General features: G+C 50.6%; 2 protein-coding genes; both read left to right on the top strand.

Annotated features, from left to right (window-relative positions):
* The first annotated feature begins 16704 nt into the window (after window positions 1–16704).
* On the top strand, window positions 16705–21078 carry CHC_T00008426001 (WD40-repeat containing protein). XM_005714573.1 is given in 2 exon segments: window positions 16705–20895; window positions 20896–21078. 1 exon segment carries the CDS (start codon window positions 16705–16707, stop codon window positions 20893–20895), a length of 4191 nt encoding a protein of 1396 aa, XP_005714630.1. The 3' UTR covers window positions 20896–21078.
* A 1568-nt stretch (window positions 21079–22646) lies between these two features.
* CHC_T00003718001 (hypothetical protein) lies at window positions 22647–23264 on the top strand. The gene has a single exon (XM_005714572.1). The coding sequence runs from the start codon at window positions 22647–22649 to the stop codon at window positions 23262–23264; it is 618 nt and encodes a 205-aa protein (XP_005714629.1).
* The last annotated feature ends 1495 nt before the right edge of the window (window positions 23265–24759 follow it).

Genomic DNA, 24759 nt, shown 5'->3' with positions numbered 1-24759 from the left:
GACTACGATCCGAATAGCGTATACGCACCAGTGGCATGTCATGACGCAATCAGAATGCTCCTTGGAATCGCTGCTGCAAATAACCTCTCCGTCGAAGGAGGGGGCATAAGCAACGCCTAGTTCTACGGCACCATGTATATTCCGATATACATTGAACAGCCTACAGACTCTTCAGGCATTGAAGAAAAACCCGGATACGTTGCTCGTCTATTGAAGTCAATGTATGGAACAAAGCAAGCTGGCATGATATGGGGTTCCCTTTTGGCAACTATTGTAATGGAATGGAACTTCAAACAATCGGTAGTAGATCAGCGCGTTTTCCTCAACCGAGCTGGACACGAATTTGTCATCTTCATCGTTGTTGTAGATGACATGCAGTTCGTCAGCAACTCTATGCCAATGCTTCACCGATTAAAGACCAAGCTGCAGACAAAGTTCGATGTCAAGCTCTTTGGAGAACTGAAGTCCTTTATCGTGTGAGAAATTAAGGGGAACTCTCTTGGCATTTTTGTTTCCCAAAAGCGATATGTTGAAGAGATGCTCAGGAAAAATGGTATGCATGCAGCAAATGGGGTTTTGACCCCGACCCCTTTAAGCAAATATGAGCCGCGCAGCAGCGACGGAGACGAACGCTTGCTGAGCAAGGAAGAGCATTCAAATTATCGCACGGTAATTGGAGAACCATTGTATCTGGCGATTTGCACTAGACCAGACATTTCTTTTGCCGTAGGATTCCTCTCAAGGCATCTTCATGCACCAACTGCAAAACATTTGCAGATGGCCAGAAGAGTTCTCAGATACATTTCTGTAACAAGATCGAAAGGCATTTGCCACTCCAGCAACATTGTGACCAAAGATCCCCTCGAAGCGTACGCAGACGATGACTGGGCCGGAGACAGAAGCACATGTCATTCCACAACGGGATTTGTAATCAATTTTAATGGTAGTCCGGTGTCCTGGAAGAGTAAGCGCCAAACAGTTGTGGCATTGTCATCTGCTGAAGCATAATATGTCGCTCTGTCTACTTATGCGAGGGAACTAGTCTGGGTGCGCAGACTTGCCTCGGAACTTCAATGCGTTGGCCCCTACGAAGAAGAAATGGAAATGTCGAGGATCGTCGTATTCACCGACAACACTGCAGCCCTTTCCTTCGCTACTTGTAGACAGATTTCGACGAAGAGCAAGCATGTTGACGTTAAGTTTCACCACATCAAGAATCTGGTCTTTGACGGAAAATTTTCTGTTGAATACGTCCCAACTACGGACAAAATTGCCAACCTTCTAACAAAAGCAGTTGACAAAGTAACCTTGGAACGACTGAGGCCAAAAATAATCTGTTAAGGAGCCGGGGTCGGTGGGTGTCGCGTGCAGCAAAAGACTACTGTATTCAGTCGTCTCAGAACCATCTTACTGCCTATGCAGCGACCCCTACCAAGAACCCCAGGGAATTAACGGCAGCCAAGCACACCGCGACAACCCTCTTACTCAAGTATCGACCCCCTCAATTGGATATCTGTCAAGGCATTTTTGGTGCAAGAGTGCAAAAATTCATGTTACTTATACGCGCCCGCGATTTGAGCAAATTATATTGGTCATTTTACATTTCCTGGGCAATGCCGAGCAAAATCGGAAAATTTGCGCATTGCTGGTGCCTGAAAAATTGGGTCCAAAAATCAAAATAGTGATCGTGGTACAGTTGGCAATTGGCGGAATTGTAGACGAAAGTAGCTGAGTTCCATTACTAACATTTACGAACCAGGTGTTGAGGAGGGGTGTGAGAGATCCATGCCTGTGCAACACCTGGAGAGCCCGCGAGGGGCAAAGTTGCGCCCGACTATAGGGACCAATATGAAAAACACCTAAGCACGCGGTGCAGGACGAAACCGTCCTTGAAGGTTATTCCCCCGTCGCCGTGTAAGCCGACGACAGTCGCCGGCGGGCGACAGCGGACATTTAATAAGGGTTACTGAACTGCGCGGCGGTATACCCAATAAAGGAGGACCAACAGGACACCTCGCCAGGTCCATGAAGGACAACGAGTGTGTGAACATTATCACGCATTTTCACAACCTCAGCGCCCCTATTTGTAGCAGCTGCTACCACGCCTTCACTGGCATGCTCACGTACATTGGAGCTCACGTATCTCACGTATCCCACTGCCGCCGTTATTACTGTGGCTTGGGCTTACAGAACTCGGATTCGACACCCCTCCTCGGCGGTGGGTTCTAATCATTTCAATTTTGGTCTCGACTCTCACGACGACCATGCCCCTCCTCGGGCAGACTTTTTTCTTTGATCAGGATCGAACTCGCGATCTTTCAATATTTGTTTTCTTGTTTTCGATTATTATTTCCCACATTTCCGTGAGTGGCCGTGCAGTTGTTCGTGGTAAATTTCAGTTGTAAATTGGCCCATTTGAGCTTGAAATGTCTGATATAAATACCGTGCGAAACCACACTTCGTCACTGGAATTGACGGTGTGCTGAAGCGGGGCTAATGAGGGCATCAATCGAGCGCCCAACGTGCATTGCTGTATGGGGAGAGGGTGGTCGTGTCTAATTCCCCGTTCTGGTGAACATCGTTGCGGCTTTGCCGTTGTGAGCTGTTTGTTTTGTCACCCATGGTGGCCAACAAATTTTTTGTTAACGTTATCATCGCCTCTCAACCTTTACTCAGTCCTGTTATTAAAACGTTTCCAAGTTCAGCCTCTTTCGCAGTTCATGTAATGTTTCTGTTTTGACGGCTTTTGTAAAGATGTCAGCGATGTTTCTTTTTGACGGAATATAGTAAAGTCGAATTGTTTTTGTGTGAATGAGCTCCTTAACGTGGTGTGTCTTGATATCGATATGTTTGTTTCCAGCAGTCACTTGATCATTTTGGGCAAGTGAAATTGCTGCTGTGCTATCTGAGAATACCGCAGTAGGTGCCATCCATGTTTGGTTGTGGTACGGTGATTTTGTTGCAACTTCCCAAAGTAAACGTCGTATCCACGTTACTTGTTTCGCACATGACGACATTTCCACGTATTCAGATTCTGCTGAGAAAAGAGCAATGAGCGTTTGGCGATGACTTTTCCATTGCACGGGCGCTCCATTGATTGATATGACATATCCAGTGGTCCAATGTCGAGTCTCGTGACAGCCCCCCAGTCAGCATCGACGTTTGTCCGAAGGGACGCAGCAGTGAGCGTGCCACGACGAAAATGCAAGCAGAAGTCAATGGTTCCTGCCACATACCGAAGAACGCGTTTTAGAAGAACTTGGTGACGTTCGGTGAGTGCGTGTACCTGACGAGCGAGAATGCAGACGGCGAATGATATGTCTGGGCGAGTGTATATTGCAAGATAAATTAAGGCTCCCATGACAGAGCGATAATCAGAACGTGCAGTTTTGGTGAGCATAGTATCGTATTCATGAGCTGAGGGGAGATCTGCATCTGTAGGAAGCGGTGTCCAAACAGCGTTGCAATGGTTAAGTCCGCATTTGCTCAATATATCTTTGACGTAGCGCGTCTGCCTCACTGTGATACCTTCGTAGCTGTACAATATTTCCCAGCCGATAAAATTTTGAAGTCATCCGAAGAATTTGACGTCGAATTGTCGAATGTAGTGAAAAGACGGTGCTTGCTGTCGTTCATCAACGATGGGGAGTTAGACACAAATTTCATGTCATCTACTACAACGAGAATAATAACAAATTCTGTACCAGACTGTAGGAAGAACACCCGACGATCGATGTTGGAGACGCGAAACTCCCAGTTTATGAGCGTCACACACAAGACAGATCCCTAGATTTCCCCTCCTTGTTTCAAAACGTATAACGACTTGAGTAAATTGCATACCACTCTTGGAAATGCCTCAATGCCAAACAAGTCAGTGGGTTGCTCCATGATTTTGTGTACATCAATATCCCCGTAAAGGTAGGCTTTACTGATGTCCGCTCCCTCGAGGATGTAGTCCTCGGCTGCTGCGAAAGCTAGCAAAAGTCGATTTGCTTCATAGCTTGCAACGGGGGCGTATGTGGTGGAAGGGTCGAAGTCGACGTATGGTGTTCAGTGATCACTTCTGATGCCACACCGAGCCTTGTGAAGAAATTCGAGCCCTTTTATGTCAAGTGGTTTGAGTTTAAAGACCCATATGAAAGGAACAGGTTGCACATTATTGGTGCGAGGAACGTATTTCCATGTGCCTCGGTCTTGAAGGGCTTTGTATTCGCGATCAATGGCTTCTCGCCACGCGGGGAAAGTGATGGCCTCGCGAAAACTTCGGGGCAATCGAGGGTCCGAGCGAAGATACTTCGGTATATACTTTTGGAGCTTGTGACGATGACCTCGGTTGCGTAAGAGTTCGCTGGGAAGTACAGATACGAATGTTTGGAAGGCTGTGATGAGGACCTCTTCTGCGTTGCCATTTGAGTTATTGAGGCTTTCGGCTTCGCTTTGTCTTGCGATACCATCAAGAAGTGAAGCCACTCCAGGTGGCCTTTCATTGTCGTATGGGCGAAAGTCTTGTACTCTTGTGATGATAATTGACTTTGTCTCTGGGATGTAAATGCGGAGCAGCGTTTCATGGATTTGCATTCCTACGAAGTGACCGTGTACTGTGCGCGCGCTAAGCTTCTTGTTTGGAGAAGTAATCAGAGCGATACTGGAATGCAAACCCGGGCTGCCCAAATATCGGCACCTTGGATAGGCGGATTCTTGCCCTTGGTTGCCATAATAGCATAGGGATGTAGCCTTGAACACGCGAGGCAGGGAGCTGGTTTCGAAGCCAGTTGGCATGGCTGATGGCCTCAGCCCATAAAGAGGAGGGCAACTTTGATGCAAAAACAAGAACACGAGTGCGTGCCCAAAACTCTTCATTGAGTCGCTCTGCAGTGCCGTTACTTTGATGGGCGTACGGTAGAGACGGCTCGAGTTTGATTCTATGCTCAACGCAAAATTGCTCCATAGTCCTGCTCATGTTTTCCCCTGCGCCATCAAGGCGAATCTTTCGGAGAGAGTATCCGGTGTCAAGTTCGGATTCGGGCTTGTACTGAATCAGGTACTTTGGCAAGTCCGCTTTCCTTTTAAGGAAAAATACATCGGACTTGGCGGTGAATGAGTACACGAAACACAACGAGTAGATATTTCCTTCTGTAGATGCTGTAACAGGGCCGGCGATGTCCGTATGTACAAGCTCAAGAGAATAAGTAATTGTATCGGGAGTCCGTATGATTTTTGCTCGACGTGCTTTTCCAAGTTGGCATGGAACACAGAGCAAGCCCTCCATTGTGCTTTGTGAAAAATACGGAATGTATTCAAAGGTCTGAGCAAGGCGTAGATACCTGGAAGGACTTAGATGACCAGTGCGATTGTGCCACTCTAACGCTTTGTTGTTGTAGAAAAGTGATGAGGGACGATTTCGTCCTTGGGCGGAAGACTGTACTACAGAGGCACAGATTAAACAACGAGCAGCCTCGCTTCCCTCGGAATGTCCGTAAGTCTGTGGTAAGTTCACTGCCTGCTTATGGTCTTTTCGCAAGGCCATTTTGTACAATCCTCCCTGCGTCTCAGTTGCAAAGACGGTCATTCGAGTGTTCTTTTTGTATAGTCGGCAAGAGCTTAGGTTTGTGTTCTCATCAGTGTTGAAGAGAATGTCGAATAACATGGAAAGGCAGTGGACCGATAAAATGCTTTCAGCAAAGTTAGGCACATGATAGCCCTCGATGTAGATACCACCATTCAGCGGCAGAAATACTTGACCGACACCAACAATACGAGAGGTACCAGAAGCGGAACGAACTTCTTCGTCGAACGGTTTGTAACTATGCAAGAATTTCTTCGAATGAAAGAAATTGTGGGTAGCTCCATAGTCGATGAGGGCTTCATCTAATTTCTTGACACTCTCTGATGCGATGGAGCTGTAGTGCAATGTGCCTGGCAGGCTGCGAACACAGTCCGACGGTCAAACAAAAAGAAGAAAAACCGCAACAGAAACAACCACTGCCGATGGCACGCGCTACAGAGCGTTGGAGACTCCCCTTCCCGTTGTGTGGGCTTGCAGCCCACGGTAGCTCGACTCCGACGGGGGGGAGGAGGGTAAGAAAAGATGCCCGGCCTGGGAGGATAATGGTGGTAGAGACTTGTGAAGACTTGAGTGCTCGGCGAGTGCGGGTTGGGCTTGTGTACGAGAATGTAACCGCGGTTCGCTGGGTTGTAAGGCCAATGCTCGACGAGCGTCTTCAGCACCTTGCATATGATTCAAGGTCTTCGACGGGGGCTCGATTAGCACTACCCGACGGGAACGTAACTATGTAGCAAAGCTACGACGAACGTGTTGACCGATGGCAAAACACCGACACCAATGCCATTGCAACCGCGGTTGGTGGTACCAACACTGTCTTGTATGATAAGACCTTCGAAAGAGGCGTCGTGGCCACAGCCTTCCGGCGGAACAGGACACTGTAGCAGCGCTACTACCTACGGACAGCCCGATGGAAAAACACCAACACCAGATCGGTCGCGACCGACTCCAATGGAACGACACAATTAAGGCAAAGATAGATGTGGAGATAGAAAAGGATAGGAATTAGAAATATAAAAGGTGAAAGGATAAGGAAAAGGGGACCCAAGCAATAGAGGATGTCGTTAGCAGCGTAGAAGTGAAGCGCGTCGCGTGAACGGAAGCGGTCTTCGACGAAGGCGAGATCTAACTCCAGCAACTCGGGTTACCTTAACTGACGGAGTGGTCAGCGGGCTGAGGTATATATCGCCCAGCCGGAGCCACTACAGTAGCTCGCGGCGCTAGATCTTAGATCTAATCTAATGTCAGCAAAATTAATGCCAACTAATTAATTAAATAAAATGAAATAATTAAAAATTAAAACTGTGCAAATATTCGCACGTGTGTCCCCCAACCCGGACTACTCGTCATATCCAATTATTTTCCTTTTGCTGCAACCCCGTGTAGAGCCCATTATTGCACTCCAGGAGCTTCGGAACTTTATGCTGGCCATGAACCCATGAAAGTGGCTGTTTTGGTTGGGACCACTTGAACGTCTAGGAGGGAAGCCAAAATGCTGAGGATTGGCTTGCCGTTCCTGTTGTTTAGTTCCGAAGCCTTGGTTTTCAGACCCGTAGTTCCAGTTATTTTCATGTCCCAGACTCGTCGGGTATTGAGGTGCAGGCCCATATCGGAGAAGTTGTGTACCGCACGGGTGTCCGTACTGGCGGAACCCTCGACCGCGACCTCGACTGCGGCCTGTTCCGTCGCGAAATCCCCTATGTCCGCACCCTCGATGACCCCCACGATTCGCCCTGTGCAAGCAATCAACGGTGTAGTGTCCATGTTTTCCACAAACATAACAGGCGTCGTTGCCCTGGCGCCTACGGTTGGAAATGCGTCTGCCACGAGTGGAAAGTACATTAAAGTATGAACCCATATCGGCTATAGAGGCGTTAGGAGTTCTATTGAGGTTGGCAGTTTTAACGCGTCGACGCCGAGAAGTCTCAGCATGCATGGCTTGAATTACCCTTTCGAATTGCAACTTTTGCACTTGAGCGATCATGGGGAAGCCACTGGACGACTCGGAATTGTACGTAAGAGCTTGAAGGACTTACATTCTTCGGTAAGCTCTTCGTTGTAGGTTGCTAGTTTGTTAAGAAGTTCTGTAAACTTATTAACGTGATCATTCCAACTGGTTCCCTCCTCATCACGAAGTTCGTCCATGTCTTGACGGAAATTAAGAATTGCTTGAGCGTTTGAGGCAGTATATATGGTGTCAAGATCAACCCAAAGCTGCCTGGCTGAGATACCCTCATCATCAATGAGATGACGGACTTTTGCTAACGGAGAGTCACCAAGCGAAAGGACAATGATGCTCTTAGCGAGAACAGTCAATTCAAACCACATTTTGCGAACGGACGGACTGTTTTTCGAAGGTTCTAACTCAAAGCCGATGAGCTCACCGTCAGGGCGACGGATATAGGGATATAAACGGCGTTTCCAGAACATATAGTCGTTGGATCTCTCAAGACGAGGGCTTTTGACACTAGATTCATTGTTACGTTCTGACATGGTGGAATTCAAGAGCAAGAACTAAGAATAGGCCGTTAAAGGTGGTTTTAGTGGTGCTTTTTCGTGCGCGATGCTACCATAAAAGTAACGATGGCGTCGTAGCCTCAGTTTATTAGAATGGGACCTCAGCGTCCTTATTTGTAGCAGCTGCTACCACGCATTCACTGGCGTGCTCACGTACCTCGGTGCTCACGTATCTCACGTATCCCACTGCCGCCGTGATTACTGTGGCTTTGGCTTACAGAACTCGGATTAGACAATGAATAGCTCAAAAATGGCCATTAATTTCCACTAAAACCCTGCGATTCTGACACGCTCAAGGCCATCAATTGGGGTATGATAAACGAGGGAGGACGGCCTAACAATTGATGGTCTCGAATTTCCCATATTGCTCCCTCGCGAGACCACCTCTCAAAAACACACACTGTGAGGCTTGATTGATGTTTTGCTTTTTCGCCCTAGATTTCAGTTGTAATTTCATGGTTTTTTGGATTGTTCCGAGGACGCTTCCAAGTGGAAGGCGGCAATAAAAAGGGGAAGGGTGAAAGCAGACGAAGTTCGGTCTCCAGGGGGAGGGGGGGGGAGGGGGGGAGGGTGGCGGAGACAACCCGAACACCAAACCAACAGAATCACTGGAAAATGTTTGGGGAATACAGTAAACCTCCTCTGAAAGCCACATTCAAGTACAACAGTACCTTTACCTTACGGCTGCAGACTGCAGTATTGTTTGTGGGATTTCGTGAGGAATTCCTTAAAAGAATTAGAAAAAGAGATTTTATTAAAGTGTCAATGGACAGGTCTACGACCGACCGTCCGAGCCCGTGCGAAGTCCGTGCAGTCGGACAGTTTTCGCAGGTAGGCTCTGCGTTTTGACACAAACCTCTGGCCCGGAACGAACCTACAGTCCGAAGCGCGAGCCCTACTTATATACTACTTAACCCTTACAGTACCATAAAGAAAGACAAGTTCTGACGCATCCAGCAACAACACAAATGGATGCGCCTCCGTATCATAATTGTTTCACACTGCCACTTTTCGGATGGCAGAACTTGGCTGTGTACGATAAATCCACTTCTTGACTGGATTGCGGTCATAGCCACTACTTATAAGCCTCTCAAGAGCGTTGTTAGGGGTCTCCTTTGTGAGACCGTCTGCTATGTTGTGTTCTGACGAAACAAGGCCTACGTGCGAGATTTCTTGTCGGTTATAGCATTCCCTAGCTGAGGCTATGTCTATCATGAGCCTTTTCTCAGTGGTGGACGAACCTTTTGTAATCACATCAAACATTTGTAGTGAGTCCGTAAGCATATGCAGAGGGATCTTCATTCTAAAGATCGTTTCCAAGTCGTGTCTCAGAATGAAAGCACGATCAAAACCGGAAGCAAAAGCGTATACTTCTCCTCCGAGTATAGACCGAACTACCCTCTTCGACTTTCTGCTTGAATATTCCAGTATGTGAGCACGATCTGAAGTATCACATAGCAGAATTATGAAACCGAGTTGCGACGAAAGATCATCATTTCCGGCAAAAGAAGCATCAGTGTAAACCCTCATGTGAAGAGAGTCCTTCTGCAATGGGTAGAAATTTAGACACCTGCTATGTGTCCCTTTCAGGTGTTTAACTGTGCAATTGAAAGACTTCAGTTTTTCAATCCCGAAAGTCTTCTCCGTTACTTGCGCGGCTTTGTTTATGGCACATAGAGCGTCAGGTCGTGTGTAGCCAATCCATGCCAGAACAGACCGGTAAGACCTAAAACGTTCAAATGATGCGTCCATTGGTATAGGCTTAAGCTTCTTTGTATAAGCTTCCTGTGTAACTGAGAACGAGCCGTCTGCATGAGTTTGGATTGAGGTTCCGAAGAACTCAAAGTTGTCCCAAACTCGTTCCTTTGAGTCAAACTTCTTGAGAGAAAGTTTGGTAAGCTCTTGCATGTCATCATTTCCACCAAGGAAGCTGTCATCGACGTACATTCCAAGCAGGCCGTCAAGGTCTTCCTCGTTTCGTTTCACATATAACGAGGGGTCCCCGAGTAGAGGAACTAGGCCTAAGTCGCGCTTGACGTGACGGTCAACTGTAACTCCCCAATAGTCTCCAGCGTCTGTCATACCATATATAGGCTTAAGAAGTTCGAGTATGTCCTCCTCACAAAGACCAAAATACTTGAGATCTGCCCTTTTTGGGAGGAGAAACACCTTGCGTGTCAGTTTGTCCTCGCTTTGTAGGTAGGCTTGTCTCACGTCATGAGAAAAGAGGCGAAATCCTTTGACCGCAGATACCGACACAATGATCCGAGTCGAACTTTGACGTAGAGTCGTAATGTTGTGGACCATATGTGCTTTTTCTTGATCGCGGTTGCCTTGGGCAATGTAGCGAGCCTTAGCGCGTTCTTCTGTAGAACCGAAGTTCTTCAAAGTGAGGACGAAACGACCACTTAGGACATTTGCCTTGTGGGGCAACGACGTTTTGGGAATTACTTGCCATGTTTCCCTTTTTTGCAGTCCGTTCACCTCCTCCTCCATGGCCTTACAGAACTTAGACGATTTTGTAGCGATGTCGCTTTGATCAATGACCTGTGTCATGAGTGCTTGCGTTTCAGACGTGATCTCATTTCTTGTGAGCATGTCGGGGGTGCTTAACGGCACATTTACATCCTGTCGCGCAGTATCGCTAAACCCGTTTGGTGCTGGAGGAGGCGTCCCCCTGATTCTTTCAAGTATCGTGTCTATATCCCTTAACACATCTTCATTGTCGGCAGTGAAATTGTATGAATCATCGTTATTCACTGCAAGCGGTGTGCAGTCTGGGATAACAGGAGGGCTGTTGTAGGATTTAACTTTGTCGATGGATACATTCATAATCTTTCCCTCGAGCTGTATCGTTACACTCTTGTCTTTGACATCAAGAACAAGGTATGGTCCAGTCCATTGGTCCTCTGGCTTTTCTCGATAGAGAAGTACACGAGAGCCTATTACAATATCATTGTCCGCTGCGGATGGGACGTTCGTGCGCACGGCCCTAGAAATTCGTTCCTTGGCCATGACAGACGCCATCTCTTTTCGCGCAGATTCCATAGCTTTCATACGGTTCATCTGCGCGGGTAAGTCCATAGGAACAATTGGTATCCTTGGCATTGCACCAAACACGAGGAGCGTAGGTACCAAACCATGATACCCTGCCGTGTCATTCATTGCTTTTAATGACAACGAAAGACAGTGACTTCTTTCAATCCCTGGGTGTTGGAGTCGGACTTTGCGATATATATCCCTCAGAAAGGCATGATATCGTTCTCCAACGCCCAAAGCATTATGACTCTGCACCCCAGACTGGAAGTGCTTGATTCCCGCCAACAACAAGAGCGTCTTCCATCGTTGTGACTTGAACTGTGGTCCTTGGTCTGTTGCCATGGCGTCGGGAAAACCGATGTACACACAGACCCAAATGTTCATGAAAGTGTTCCAAGTTGCGTCTGCAGTCTCCTTTCCGAGGAATGCAGCTGCAGAGAACTTGGTGTCCTTGTCCACAACATGCAGTACTGGTGTGTTCTCCAGATACATAAGGTCCAAACATAAGGTTCGATTGAACACTACATCCGCATCAGGTAATGAAACTCTGAAACGATGAGGGGCCCGACTGCGACGTTGACAAAGATCGCACGTAGAGCTGATTCGCTTCAAGGTCCGGAGTACTTCCGGTGATGTCTTATCGGGTTCAGCGCGGCTCATTACGGAGTAAAGGCGCTCAGAATCAGGATGATGAAAGTGTCTGTGTACTTTCATAAGTTCGGACTCCGTGAATAATATGTTCGGTCCCCATTCATAGTACAGGTGGCCAAGTTTCTTCCGAAGGCGTATCTGCCACCCTTCAAGCTTCGAAGATAGCATGCCCTTATCCGTGTCAAGTACCATCTTGTATTTCTCCATGTTGTCCAGTCCAAGGAGAAAGGGAACATTGGTATCTACAACTTCAACCGAGAGAGAAATGAAGTGTGTTGGTGCTATTGGGACCCGCACTGTCAACAAACCAAGCCCGAGATGTTTGTGCGTCCCAAAGCTGAAAACGTTCTTAGCATTTGATGTTGAAGGACTGTAGGGGACATTGAACGAGCTACAGTATGCTCTGGCTTGCTCAACACCAACGACAGACTTTTGAGCGGCTGAATCTATGCATATCCCGTGAAAGGGGTCGCCTACAGTCACGTTCCATGACTTGCTTGTGAGGTAGACGTGGTTAATAGCATCACTGCCTGAGTCCGTGGGATGTTCTGTGGAGTCGACATCATCCGTTGTGTCATTTCCGCTTAGAATGCTTTCAAATATAGTTATGTCCGTCGTTTCTGTCTCCTCTTCCGAGTCATCTTCCGGCGCAGAGCCAATGTCAAGTTGTTGGCATAAGTCGGCGAGGACATGATGGACGGCAATTGGCTTTGTGTCTGCCTTCTTTGCGTAGTATTCCATCTTACGGGTTGCTGCTCTAGATGTGTTGAGCGGGAGAGTGCAGTCCCTGAGCAAGTGGTTACCTCCACAATTGAAGCAACCCGATACTGTCAGCGGGTTGAACTTTACCTTCTGCTTAGTCGTAGAGGGTGATCTGAAAGCCCTTCCGCCAAAACGAGGCTGCCGGGTACTTGTCTGGTCTCGTTCACGCGGGTAGGGAGAATTGTTGTAATACCTGCCCTGTCCAGTGTACAGAATGCCGGCCGAGCTGTCATGGGAAACGGAACGCTGATTCAGTTGTGCACGATCGCGAATGATTGCTATCTTGGACTCTTTATCCAGTTGTAGCGCTGCTTCAAGCTCTGAGTAGAGTTGTTGGAATGTGAGTTGGTGCGTTGCCACTCTACTGAGCGGTTCGCTGGACCATGGCATTCCTACAACAGCATTTCGGAGGAATTCAACCTTGTGAGCGTCTCCTTGATGGGAGCGCGGACCTTGACGGGAGAATTTGATAATTGACTTGTAAGTCAAAGCTAGAGCAGCGGACATTTCCTTCCCTTCTGCAGCGAAAACAGTCACGCGGAGGGAGTTGAGATAGTTCTTGACCCGGGTTTGGCGGACAGGGGAGTTGTACTCCTCCTCGAGCATTTGGATAGCTTGCTGAAAGCTGGTCGCATATCCATCGATTTTGTCAAGATAATACCTTTTAGCATCCCCTCGCAGTAAATTGTGAAGAAACTGGAGTCGCTGAGGAGGACTGAGGTTGTAGTCCCTGGAAATCTGAAGATAGTCGTCTACATACTCCATCCAGGACTCGCCCAAGTCCCCTGAGAATTTCTTCTCTTTCTCCTTCATTCGCATAGCGACGTTATGGGCTACCTTCTCAGTCGGGGTACTGAAGGATCCGCTTGTCCTTGGCACGGGTGATTGTTCACCATGGGAGGAAGAGCTGGGAGCATGGGGGCGTTGGCGGCGTCCTGCAGCAATAATTTCACGAGCCATTTCAATTGCGGCTTGTGTGTCCTCTGTCTCTTCATACAAACCGTGGGCTAGTGTCATGACCACACGATGGGAAGAGTGTTGCGCTAAGTTTGCTCCTTTCGCGTCAAGAAAGTTTCGCAACTCTATATGCACCGCAGGAAGGTCACATATTTCCTGGCGGAACAGCGAAGCTGGTGGAAACATATCAGCTACAGTCCTTTTCAAATGGATACCGGTGAGGTCGGGCGTAGTCTCAAGGAAGCGAATAGACGATATGAAACCCTTTTGTGCACTTGTTAGAGCTGTAAGGGCATCGTTTGTTAACCCCCGCATAAATGTATAAGCGGGGGGCGCGGGTGCATCGTCTCCCACTTGTTGGCTTTGTGGAAGACTGGCCTCGTCACCAACTGGGGTAGTGGGAGGCATTTTGTTTACCACTTAGTTAAGTGGTGACGGGTGGTGTTGCCAAAGAAAAACAATAGCAACAAAAAAAAACTTGACAACTGCGTCGATCGTAGATCGGTTGACCTTGTAAGGGTCCGACCCTCGGCGCCTGCAGCTCTTGCAGGTAGAAGAGGTCCGACCTCTGACGCCCGGAGCCTGTCCGGGTCAGGTAACGTCTTCAGCTGTCAACCTACTCTTGCGTTACGAGAGTAGGCGCGATGGTCCCTACGAGACGTCCACACCAGCCAGTATACAGGCCTAAGGGGTGTCTAGTCTCTTGCGGGACACTTGCGCGACCGCTAGTCCAGTAGTCGAAACCCTTGTCTACCCAGCGCACAACACCCCGGAAGATCACCACGCCCGGAAACACCAGGCCCGAAAGCCGACACCGTTATCTGCCCCGAAGGACCGGTGGGGTTCCCTGCCGGAGAGGATCTCCTCACGGTTCGAGTTGCCAGCCTCGCGTCACCAGGAAAAAGATCCCGGGTCAACCGCTCTCAGGCAAAACAAGGGTCTCTTCCACGTTCCAGCGCCAACAAACCACTACCTCCACTTCCAACTGACCTTCAGACAAACACACAACAACCAAATCAAACAACCCTCCCTTCTCCCAAACGTTTGTGGAGCGAGCGACGCGGCACAGCACCGACGCGGAGGGCGCGGGCGTGTGTGCAGCAGCAAGCGGCGGCGGCAATAGTAGCGTGTGGTTGCAGCAGCAAGCGGCGGCGGCAACAGTGGAGAGTAGTTGCAGCAGCACAACGGCCGGCGGCAACAGAAGAGAGCAGCCGCAGCAGAGAGCAGCCGCAGCGACGAGCGGCGGCGGCGAGCGGCGGCGGCGCGCGGCAGCGGTATTAGAACAGAGCAGCAGCAGCGACGAGCGAGCGGCGGCGGCGAGCGGCAGCGGCGAGCTGCGGCGGTGCGCGGCAGGAGTAGCAGCTCAGAGCAGCAGAAGCGACGGGCGAGCGGCGGCGGCGAGCTGCAGCGGCGCGCAGCAGGAGTAGCAGCACAGAGCACCAGCGGCGGTGGTGTAGAGCGGCGGCGCGCGGCCGCAGAGAGCGGCGGCAACGGTAGCGGCACAAGCGAGCGGCAACGGCAGCAGAGAGCGACAGCGCCAGTGGAGAGCGGCGGCGGCACCTGGGAGCGGCGGCGGCAGTAGCAGGCGGCAGCAGCAGGAGTCGTCGGCAGCAGTAGCGGGCGGCAGCAGTAGCACAGAGCGGCAGAGCACGGCGGGAGTGCGAGCAGCGGCGGTAGCAGCAGAGCGCGACGGTAGTAGCGAGCGGCGGCGGCGAGGGGTCGTGTACCGGCGAGACGCGACGAGTTGTGCGCACACGCAAGTGGGGAGTCGGCCGCAGGAACGGGAGGCTGGAGATCGCTCGCGCAAGGATTTCACGGATGGCCAATGGGAAGAGGGGAAAAAGAATCGAACTCGAAATCAGCTATTAATTAATGTGGGATTTCGTGAGGAATTCCTTAAAAGAATTAGAAAAAGAGATTTTATTAAAGTGTCAATGGACAGGTCTACGACCGACCGTCCGAGCCCGTGCGAAGTCCGTGCAGTCGGACAGTTTTCGCAGGTAGGCTCTGCGTTTTGACACAAACCTCTGGCCCGGAACGAACCTACAGTCCGAAGCGCGAGCCCTACTTATATACTACTTAACCCTTACAGTACCATAAAGAAAGACAAGTTCTGACGCATCCAGCAACAACACAAATGGATGCGCCTCCGTATCATAATTGTTTCACATTGTTGGCGTCAGATGCAGACTTGTCAAGGGCGGCCCACCAGACGTGAAAAAGTGAATAAATTTACGTGGTTGGTTGATTTTGGAAAAGGGGAGCTTTACACGTGGCTTGGAGAAGGATCGTACAGTACCTCTGATACCCTTCGTACAGCGCCCGGTTTGATGATTTGCATTGCCACCGCGCAGGGCAGAGGCCGGCGCTTGGCCAGAGTGTGTAACGCTAATAATAACAAAAACATCAAAAAACATCAAAAAATCAAAGACCTTTCATTGTTGCTTGCGCAGAAAAAGTCTTGAGACTGTAGGGGGTGGGTCTTTTCTCAGACGTGACGCAACAACTACACAATTGCGCGGTCTTTCGGGGAGGACTCTGTACTACTTTTGAAAATTCGCCTTGTTGGCATTTTTTCAGTACGTGCAATTTCTCTGTTTCATTTCAATATCAGCTGTTGAATTAAAATATACGGGCCACGGCCGTGATTTGAGAATCTCTGCCTACTCACGCTGCCATAACTGTATGCGGGGCGTTTTCTAGGCATATTATTGGCTCGTTCGCCTGTGCCCGCGTCTTTGCGACTTTTCTCTATTTTGTGAGTGGAGAAATTGCCAAAATATATCAAATTGTTGATGTGCTAGATTTTATGGATTTTTAGGGTTGACGCTTGGACGTTTCTGGAAGCGCTCGCCGAGGGAAATAAAAGTTTCTGGAGGCTGCGGTGAAAGCTGCGACGGGGACCACCCAGAAACCCCCTCCCCCCCCCCCAGTTCCCGACCAACACATTCATTTACGAAAGATCAAGCGAAAGCACATCAGCTCATCCTACTGATCCACACGACCGTCGCCACTGTTTCCGCTTTCGTCCACAACGACAAGAGTGCCGCGCGCTGAACGCGGCTTTCAACTTTCGCATCCCTGTTTTTCTAACAGCCGGTGCCGTTCTCACGCATAACACACTCCGCACCTCACCAACTTGTCATTAGCTATTCACAAAAAAAATACAGGAAAGATTCCGGCAAGAGACGGGACCATATAGAAAACGGAGGAAGATGCACTCTACCGATGTGTTCATAAGCCATGCTGGCCCGGATAAGCTACACATCGCACGTCCCCTTTTCGAGAAATTGCAAGCTCATGGTTTAAATTGCTTCCTCGACAAAATCTCGATGGAGCCCGGGGACTGCGGAGGGGATGAAATGACGAAGGCTATGGAGTCTGCGAAGGTCGGTGTTTTCATACTTTCTCCCGAGTTTGCGGCTCGAAAGTGGACGATGAGGGAACTGCGTTGCTTCCTACGCCGACGGAGTGAGGCGATAGGGAGTGGGATGCGACCACCGACACTGATTCCAGTGTTTTACAGACTAAGTATTCGTGAATGCAGAGAGTTGGATCCAAATGATGATGAAAGAAAGAATATGTTTGAAGTTGAGAAGTTTTTTAGCGACGAACGACAGCGCGAAGCGAGCACGGATATGGTGAAGAGGGAGCTACAAGAGCTGGCAGGTATCACTGGGATTGAAAATGACGAAAGGGCAACAAACCTGCCCGGAGATGCATTCGGCCATCTTGCAAGGGCAAATCTTGTGGAGAGAGTATTTCTGTGGGTGAAGAAGAAATGTGAGGAGGATTCAAGTGATGAAGTGAGAGAAGTTTTGAATGCAAGTGGCCAAGTTGGAACCCAAGCTGCCGTCACGTCCACCGCACGATGTACGCTTGATGTGTTCACGCCCTGTATACACGCAGAGCACAATCCCGACGAAATATATTTGCAACTGAATTCTCGGGGGATCGATGGATCACCGAATGCGTGTGAGGCGCAGCTAAAGGAGGCCGTGCTAAGTACCGATAACAATTCACATGTAGGAGCGACGGCAACGGGGAAGGGAGGAGTCGGGAAGACATGCGCTCTTCGAGCGATTGCGCACGACGATGACATCAAGGCTCGGTTTTCAGGCGGAGTGTACTTCATGTCTTTGGGGAAAGACGCCGACGTAGGGCGGCTGATTGAGCAACTGTGTATAGCCGTAGAGGCGTCTGGGGGCGACCAGGTGGCTGCGAAAATGCGAGAGCAAAGCGAGTTGAGAAGGGTACTGACCAAGATGCGAGCATGGTTCAACACACGTGTATGCCTGTTCATTATTGATGATGTGTGGGCCGTGAATGGTATAGATGCGTGTATTCTGCAGAAGTTATCCATTCTCGCTGACACAGCAGGAGACAGCCGAGAGAGGAGCAGACTTCTGTACTCCACGAGGGACTCAAAGCTGAAATGGGTCGGTAAGCGAGTGACTTTCGAGCCGAGGGAAAGGGAAGGGAGCGATTCAGTTCACATGCTCATGCTCGCGAGCGGGGCGAACCCGGAGGAAGCGAATGATCCGAGGTGCAAAGAGGCTGTGAGCAAAATCTTGAAATTGTGTGCTGGTTTGCCGCTGGCTCTGAACGTAGCCGGGACGGGTGTCAGGTACATGAGAGATAAATGGAAGGGAGAAAAGTCACAAGCGTGGGAGGCATACCTTTCGAAGATGAAGAGCGGCACCACGATTCGTAGTGAGAGTCCAGGGGATGGGTATTCGTCGTTAGACGCGACATTACGTGCGGCACTAAAGATTGTGGAGTCCGGCATGGGGAGCGATGCGGAGAGGTTAGGTCAGTTTTCGTTTCGAAAGATACATCGGAGTCTGTGTGTTATGAAGAAGCAAGACGGGATGCCTTTGTCGTTGGTAAGAGATTTGTGGGAGATGGACTACGAATCGGCTGAAAAGTACGCGATTCAGATGGAAAGGGTTGGTTTAGTAGACCTTCATTACGACAAGGATTGTGGGTGGGTACGGATACATGATCTGACGCACGATTTTGCGGTGCAGGAGGCGCGGAAGGAAGAAAGTGTAACGGTTTGGTATAAGAAGTTGGCAGGTGTATGCAGGCAGGGAAGAGGACTGCTTGGTATGACTGAGAGCGAGGGCAGAGAGAGCAAGGATGCCAGAGAGAAGTATGTTTTCGAGAATATATATCGCGTTCTGAGACAGGGCGGGTGTGTGAAGGAGCTGAAGAATCTATTATTGAGTGCGCGATGGGTGAAGGCAGTGATACAGAGAGGAAGTGTGCGGCAATACGAGGAAACTGTAAAGGATCTCAATAGCTGTTTGAGGTTCACGGGAGGAAGCAAGAGCCTTAGGGATTCAGGAGAAGGAGATTCGATGTATGCGATGGGATTGATGATGAGAGCTGCACGACTGAGTGTACCTTTTTGTGGTGAAAGCAGTGCAGGGATTTACTTTCAACTGTACGGAAGAATCAAGCACAGGGCATCAGAATTAGGTAGCGTGCAAAGGATACTCGATGAAATCGAGGAACACGCGCCACGACCATGGGTGCGGCCTGTGAGTGAATGTGTAGGGCGAGCGGGAGGAAGTTTGGTGGAGCTGATTGTGCTTCCGACTACCGCTCACGGAGTCGGCATGGACTCAACGGGTGCCGTGTATGGACGCTATTCGAATTCGCGCCGTACCAGGATCACAGTTTTCACACAGTCTCCGGACAAGGAAATGAAGATGACTGACTTAGGCAACGACTTTGAAACGGGGAGCCGGAAAGTAACGTGCGGTTGTGTCAGTATGAGCAAACGCTATGCGGTTATCGGATATGATGATGGGACACTACAGTTCTGGAGTGTATCGAAAAAGAAAGTGTTGTGGAGTGTCTGCGGTCATGAATCGTGGGTGTGTAGCGTTGCGATGAGTGGTGATGGAAAACGTGCAGTATCTGGATCGGATGACATGAGCGTACGAGTTTGGGACGTGGACACAGGACTGCGAATCGGCGACGCATTAACTGGACACACGGGTGCGGTGGATAGAGTTGCGATGAGTGGTGATGGAAAACGTGCAGTATCTAAATCAAGAGACGGGAGCGTACGAGTTTGGGACGTGGACACAGGACGGCAAATCGGTGACGCATTAACTGGACACACGGGTGCGGTGTATAGCGTTGGGATGAGTGGTGATGGAAAACGTGCAGTATCTGGATCGTACGACAAGAGCGTACGAGTTTGGGACGTGGACACAGGACGGCAAATCGGTGACGCATTAACTGGACACACGGATGCGGTAGCGAGCGTTGCGATGAGTGGTGATGGAAAACGTGCAGTATCTGGATCCTGGGACAAGAGCGTACGAGTTTGGGACGTGGACACAGGACGGCAAATCGGCGACGCTTTAACTGGACACATAGATGCGGTAGCGAGCGTTGGGATGAGTGGTGATGGAAAACGTGCAGTATCTGGATCGCACGACAAGAGCGTACGAGTTTGGGACGTGGACACAGGACTGCGAATCGGCGACGCATCAACTGGACACACGGATGGGGTGGAGAGCGTTGCGATGAGTGGTGATGGAAAACGTGCGGTATCTGGATCGGAAGACGGGAGCGTACGAGGTTGGGACGTGGACACAGGACTGCAAATCGGCGACGCATTAATTGGACACACGGGTGGGGTGGATAGCGTTGCGATGAGTGGTGATGGAAAACGTGCAGTATCTGGATCCTGGGACAAGAGCGTACGAGTTTGGGACGTGGACACAGGACGGCAAATCGGTGACGCATTAACTGGACACACGGATGCGGTAGCGAGCGTTGCGATGAGTGGTGATGGAAAACGTGCAGTATCTGGATCCTGGGACAAGAGCGTACGAGTTTGGGACGTGGACACAGGACGGCAAATCGGCGATGCATTAATTGGACACACGGGTGTGGTGTATAGCGTTGCGATAAGTGGTGATGGAAAACGTGCAGTATCTGGATCGTACGACAAGAGCGTACGAATTTGGGACGTGGACACAGGACTGCAAATCGGCGACGCATCAACTGGACACACGGATGGGGTAGCGAGCGTTGGGATGAGTGGTGATGGAAAACGTGCAGTATCTAGGTCGTCTGACGGGGGCGTACGCGTTTGGGACGTGGAGAAAGGGAGTTCAGTTCATCTCGGAAAGTGGAAGGACTGGCGAGATATCGTGGAGAGATTTCTGAATGCAGAGGACGTCTCTCGCACTGGACATCGGCGCAAAAGGCGCAACGTTTTTGAGAGCGGGGGGAAAATCGTGCATGAGCGAGAGGATGGCTCTGAGGCTGTTTTGGTGCAGCTGGAGAGTACGGTAACCTGGTGGGAGGTAGACGATAATCATGGGGTCTTTGTTGCAGCGGCCGGAAACCAGGTGGCTATTATGAAGCTAGTGGTCTAGGTGTGTATAGGTCTAGGTGTGTATAGGTCTAGGTGTGTATATTCTACTTCCCTTGTCCTCTCGGCCAGACACAGACGTTTCTATTGTACGGTACGTGGTGGCAGCTGTGGTGGGGATAGCCTGTTTGGTTTTTTTACATGTAAAGTCTTGAGAATTCCGGTTTATTGACCGCGTCGTCTGGAATCTTCTGCAGCGTGCAAAAGGGAGAAATACGTGATTTGTCTTCAGGAAACGTCAGTGGGGGCGAAACGCAGCCTGATGCGCGCTACTGTCATGGCGATGCTATCGCCCCTGTCTCATGAGCATGAGAAATGCATGGGACATATGCACAGGTTGACGATGAATACGTAGGATACACGATGGACATCGATTCATCCCGTTTCGTGTGGTGAAGGCCGACAGCTTTTGAAGTTTCTGTGGAAGCGAGCGATTTCCTGCGCAATGGCGGTGGCAACAGGGAGCTCAGACACCTCCTCCGGAAGTACGGTACCCTCCTCAGGAGGTACGGTACCCTTCTCACTCTCTGTCTTCCTTGAGAGAGTGGCACCTTGTTTTGTAGTGCGGTGCTGTTTGCATGCATCCGTGCACACAAACAGTGAGGTGGCCAAAACCTGTGGACGTTTCAGAAACTGGTCCATTTTTGTGCGTACCGTGCGTCGCTTCTTTTGACTCGTGACATCATCAGACGAGGTCCGTCGTGTGTGGCGCTCTGGTTCCATTCACAGATGGGACGTTTTGCCAGGACGCACGGCCCTCCCTCTAGCTCTCGGCAGAAAAGTCGCATCGGTCGTTGCTATATTTGCCTGCACCGTCTGTTCCCCTCTCGGGCGGGATTACAGGGTACTGTAGTGGTTTCTTGGGGCTTTCGCTTGCCAGCCTGTCCGCCGAATTTACAGCACGGTATGCCCCGTTCGTGCCGTACTGCGGGCGCAGGAGCTTGGCTTTTTCACTGTTGCCCATCGACGCTTTCCCTAGCAGGATATTGACATATAGAGAGACAGTACGGCGCATACGTATGGGAATGAGTATGGGAATGAGAGGCGTTCATTGAAGAGATGGTGCGAGATGCACGGTTCTGTATCAAAATGAAACAAGAGCAACGCACGACCGCAGCGCTAAAATGAAAAAAAGTAGGAGAAGGGTCCGAGTAGCCACGGTGCGTCACTCTCTCCTGTCTCAGCCGGCTTCAACGATAGCAACAAGGGCAAAAAAAGAGCGTCAGGCGCTGTCGTTAGTATGTACACGTCAATAGTTTGTTTTATGCTCCCAAACGAGGGGGGGGAGAGAGATGCACAACTGTTAGCGAAAACACTGGCACTACTATATACACACAGGAGGTTTTTGCCAAGGAGCGACAAAAAAACCACCCTCGAGAGATTCTATCACCGATTCATACCTGGGACGACCTGGGGCGGCTCCATATCATCTTCGTCCTTGATCCGTCCCTTTACCCGGGGCCGTGCATCCGCAAGCTTCTTGTGGCAGTCGTACCGGATAAGTGTTCCAAACCTGCGCCCTCTGTGCTTTAGCCAAAACCGAACCAAGGCGGCCTCCCTGGTCTTCTTCTTAAACTCGCGTATGGGTTCCTGCTTCTCGTGCTCGATGCGAAGCTTTCTGTGTGCCTGGGTCTCGGGCTGGACGGGGCCCTGGGGGCGGTGTTGCATGTGGGCGGCGTGGGCGGGCGGCATGACCATGCCCTGAGGGAAGGCCGGGTGCTGGGCACCGACAAACATGACCATGTCTTGCGGGGCATGGGCATACATAGGGCCCGGGGCGGGCGGGATCATCACTTGCGGGTGCTGGCCGGTCATGAACATGCCGTGCAGGTGTTGGTGGGGGTGCGACGTGAGGAAGAAGGGCTGAGCCGGGTGGTGGACGGGAGGACATGCTGTCGGGCATGTCCTCCGTCTCCCCTGACGGCCGCTACCCGTCGCCCTTCACTTTGCCGGACGCGCGTTCCGGCGCCCAGCTCGGCGCCCTTACGGGCGGCAGGGTCGGCATCGCATTTAATGGCGTCGAGATGGCCCTGCTTGGGCTCACCATCGCCATTCGTGCAAACTTTGCACCCAAGAAAGGCGCCGAGGAGGCGCCGAGGAGGTGCCGCTATACACCCTGATCACCCTCGGGGTGACGCCACCGCGGACGAAAAACCTTGTCCAATTTTCCAACCACCAACTTTTAGGCCATTGGGCAAGATTGGCATACCCCACCGCGCCTCTACGATTCCCAAAGTTCGGAAATTGCGCAAGATTTTCGCCCAAACCAAAAATGTTCCTAAAAAGCAATCTACAAATTTAACAGATTTTTATTGTGCTGACAGTTGTACCGAAAGGGACGTCCCCTTTGGTGGAACTGAGTTGACAGGCTGATGTTGACATCAGGCTGACATCAACCTGTCAACATCAGCCCGTACGCACAGCGTGCCCAGACTGCCCAGACACTTGGCTGTGGACGCCAGAGCACAGTCGCAGGTTGTGCTTTTCTCTCTTGAGCGCGACATTGTTCCCGCCCGCGACAGATTGGGAATGCAGCGGTGGGGTCCAGTCCCATGACGACCCCTTGCCCAAATCGTCGCTTGCCCAAGCGATAGTCGAGCCAATTAAAATGTGCCAGCTGTCAACGTTTTGGAGTTTTGGGCGAGCCGCGGTGGGGTCACCCTCGTGGTGCCGCTTGCTACGGCGTTTGTGATACCGGGGGGTCCCACGACATAGTGCCATACCAGAACAGAACAGACCTCGACAAGTGGCACTATTGCGTGGGTGGCACTATATAGAAGCCGCATTTTTCCTACAAATTGGGAACGTTAGAAAGACATATCATTGATTGCTTTGAAACAAATATACGTGTAGACGTGTAACCAGTATGATAACCTGTGACAGAGCTCTAGCTATAGCACTATATCGGGGGAGGCACTACTCCAAGTAACACTATTGCGCGATCCCCCCCTGTACAGCAGTCTACGAGAGAATCAACTTGCGCACGTGCTACGAAGTACTGTAAAGCTTTAGAAGAAATCTGCAGCAAAATTGGAAAGCACTTTTGCCACGCTTATATTCGCCTACATTTGGAGTAAATCGCTCCGCATGAGCAGGGACTCTCGCTTTCTTCGTCAAGATCCAGTTCCTCTCCGAGCCTCCCTTCGTCGACACTGCCCCGCCAGACCCCACGTCCCCTCGCAGCAACCGCTCTCCACCGCTCTCCTTACGAATGCACCTACAAAAACCGTCACCATCTCCAGTCCCTCAACTTCCACAGCAAAGTCTTGGTCAAGAGCCGTCGAATGTTCAGCTCAGCAGACCCGAACGGGACCCAACTTGCCGCCCGTACGTCCCCCATTCCACACCAAACATTCCTCAAACAGCGTCTGGGGTGAGGCAGGGCGCTTTCCCGCTTTCCCGCAGCCACCAACAACCTAACGCGGGCTCCCAGCCGTCGTCAACGGTTGCCCCTGGTGCCCAGGAAAGAGTCGCAATCGAAAGTGGAGTCACCAGGGCTCCGCAAGCCTGACGCCGCCTTTGATCGCACCCGGCGACAACAGGATTCCGTGCCAAGACAGGAAGGCGCTTTTTCAAATGTACACAAGTCTTTGCAGACGGGCGTTCGAAGCATGGGGGCCACGCAAATGATGAGAATTGCACAATTTGTTTGACCGCTAAAGTGAACATGCCGGGTGGGAGCCTAACGTCACCTTTGTGAACGTCGAGCTATCAGGAAAGGCGATACAATCTGGTCCATATTCGGGAGCAGCACGTTCCTTCGCGCGAGTCAGCCACGAAGCTTCCCCACATGCGTCCGCTCCAACAGTCGCCGCCGTTTCCACTCCACCCACCTTCCCCATCCGGCCCCCTGCACCTCCTGCACCTC

Source organism: Chondrus crispus, genomic scaffold (genome assembly GCF_000350225.1).
Source record: "Chondrus crispus Stackhouse genomic scaffold, scaffold_2, whole genome shotgun sequence".
NCBI lineage: Eukaryota > Rhodophyta > Florideophyceae > Gigartinales > Gigartinaceae > Chondrus > Chondrus crispus.
The sequence above is the reverse complement of the archived record's forward strand: the minus strand, read 5'-3'. Positions and strand labels throughout refer to the sequence as shown.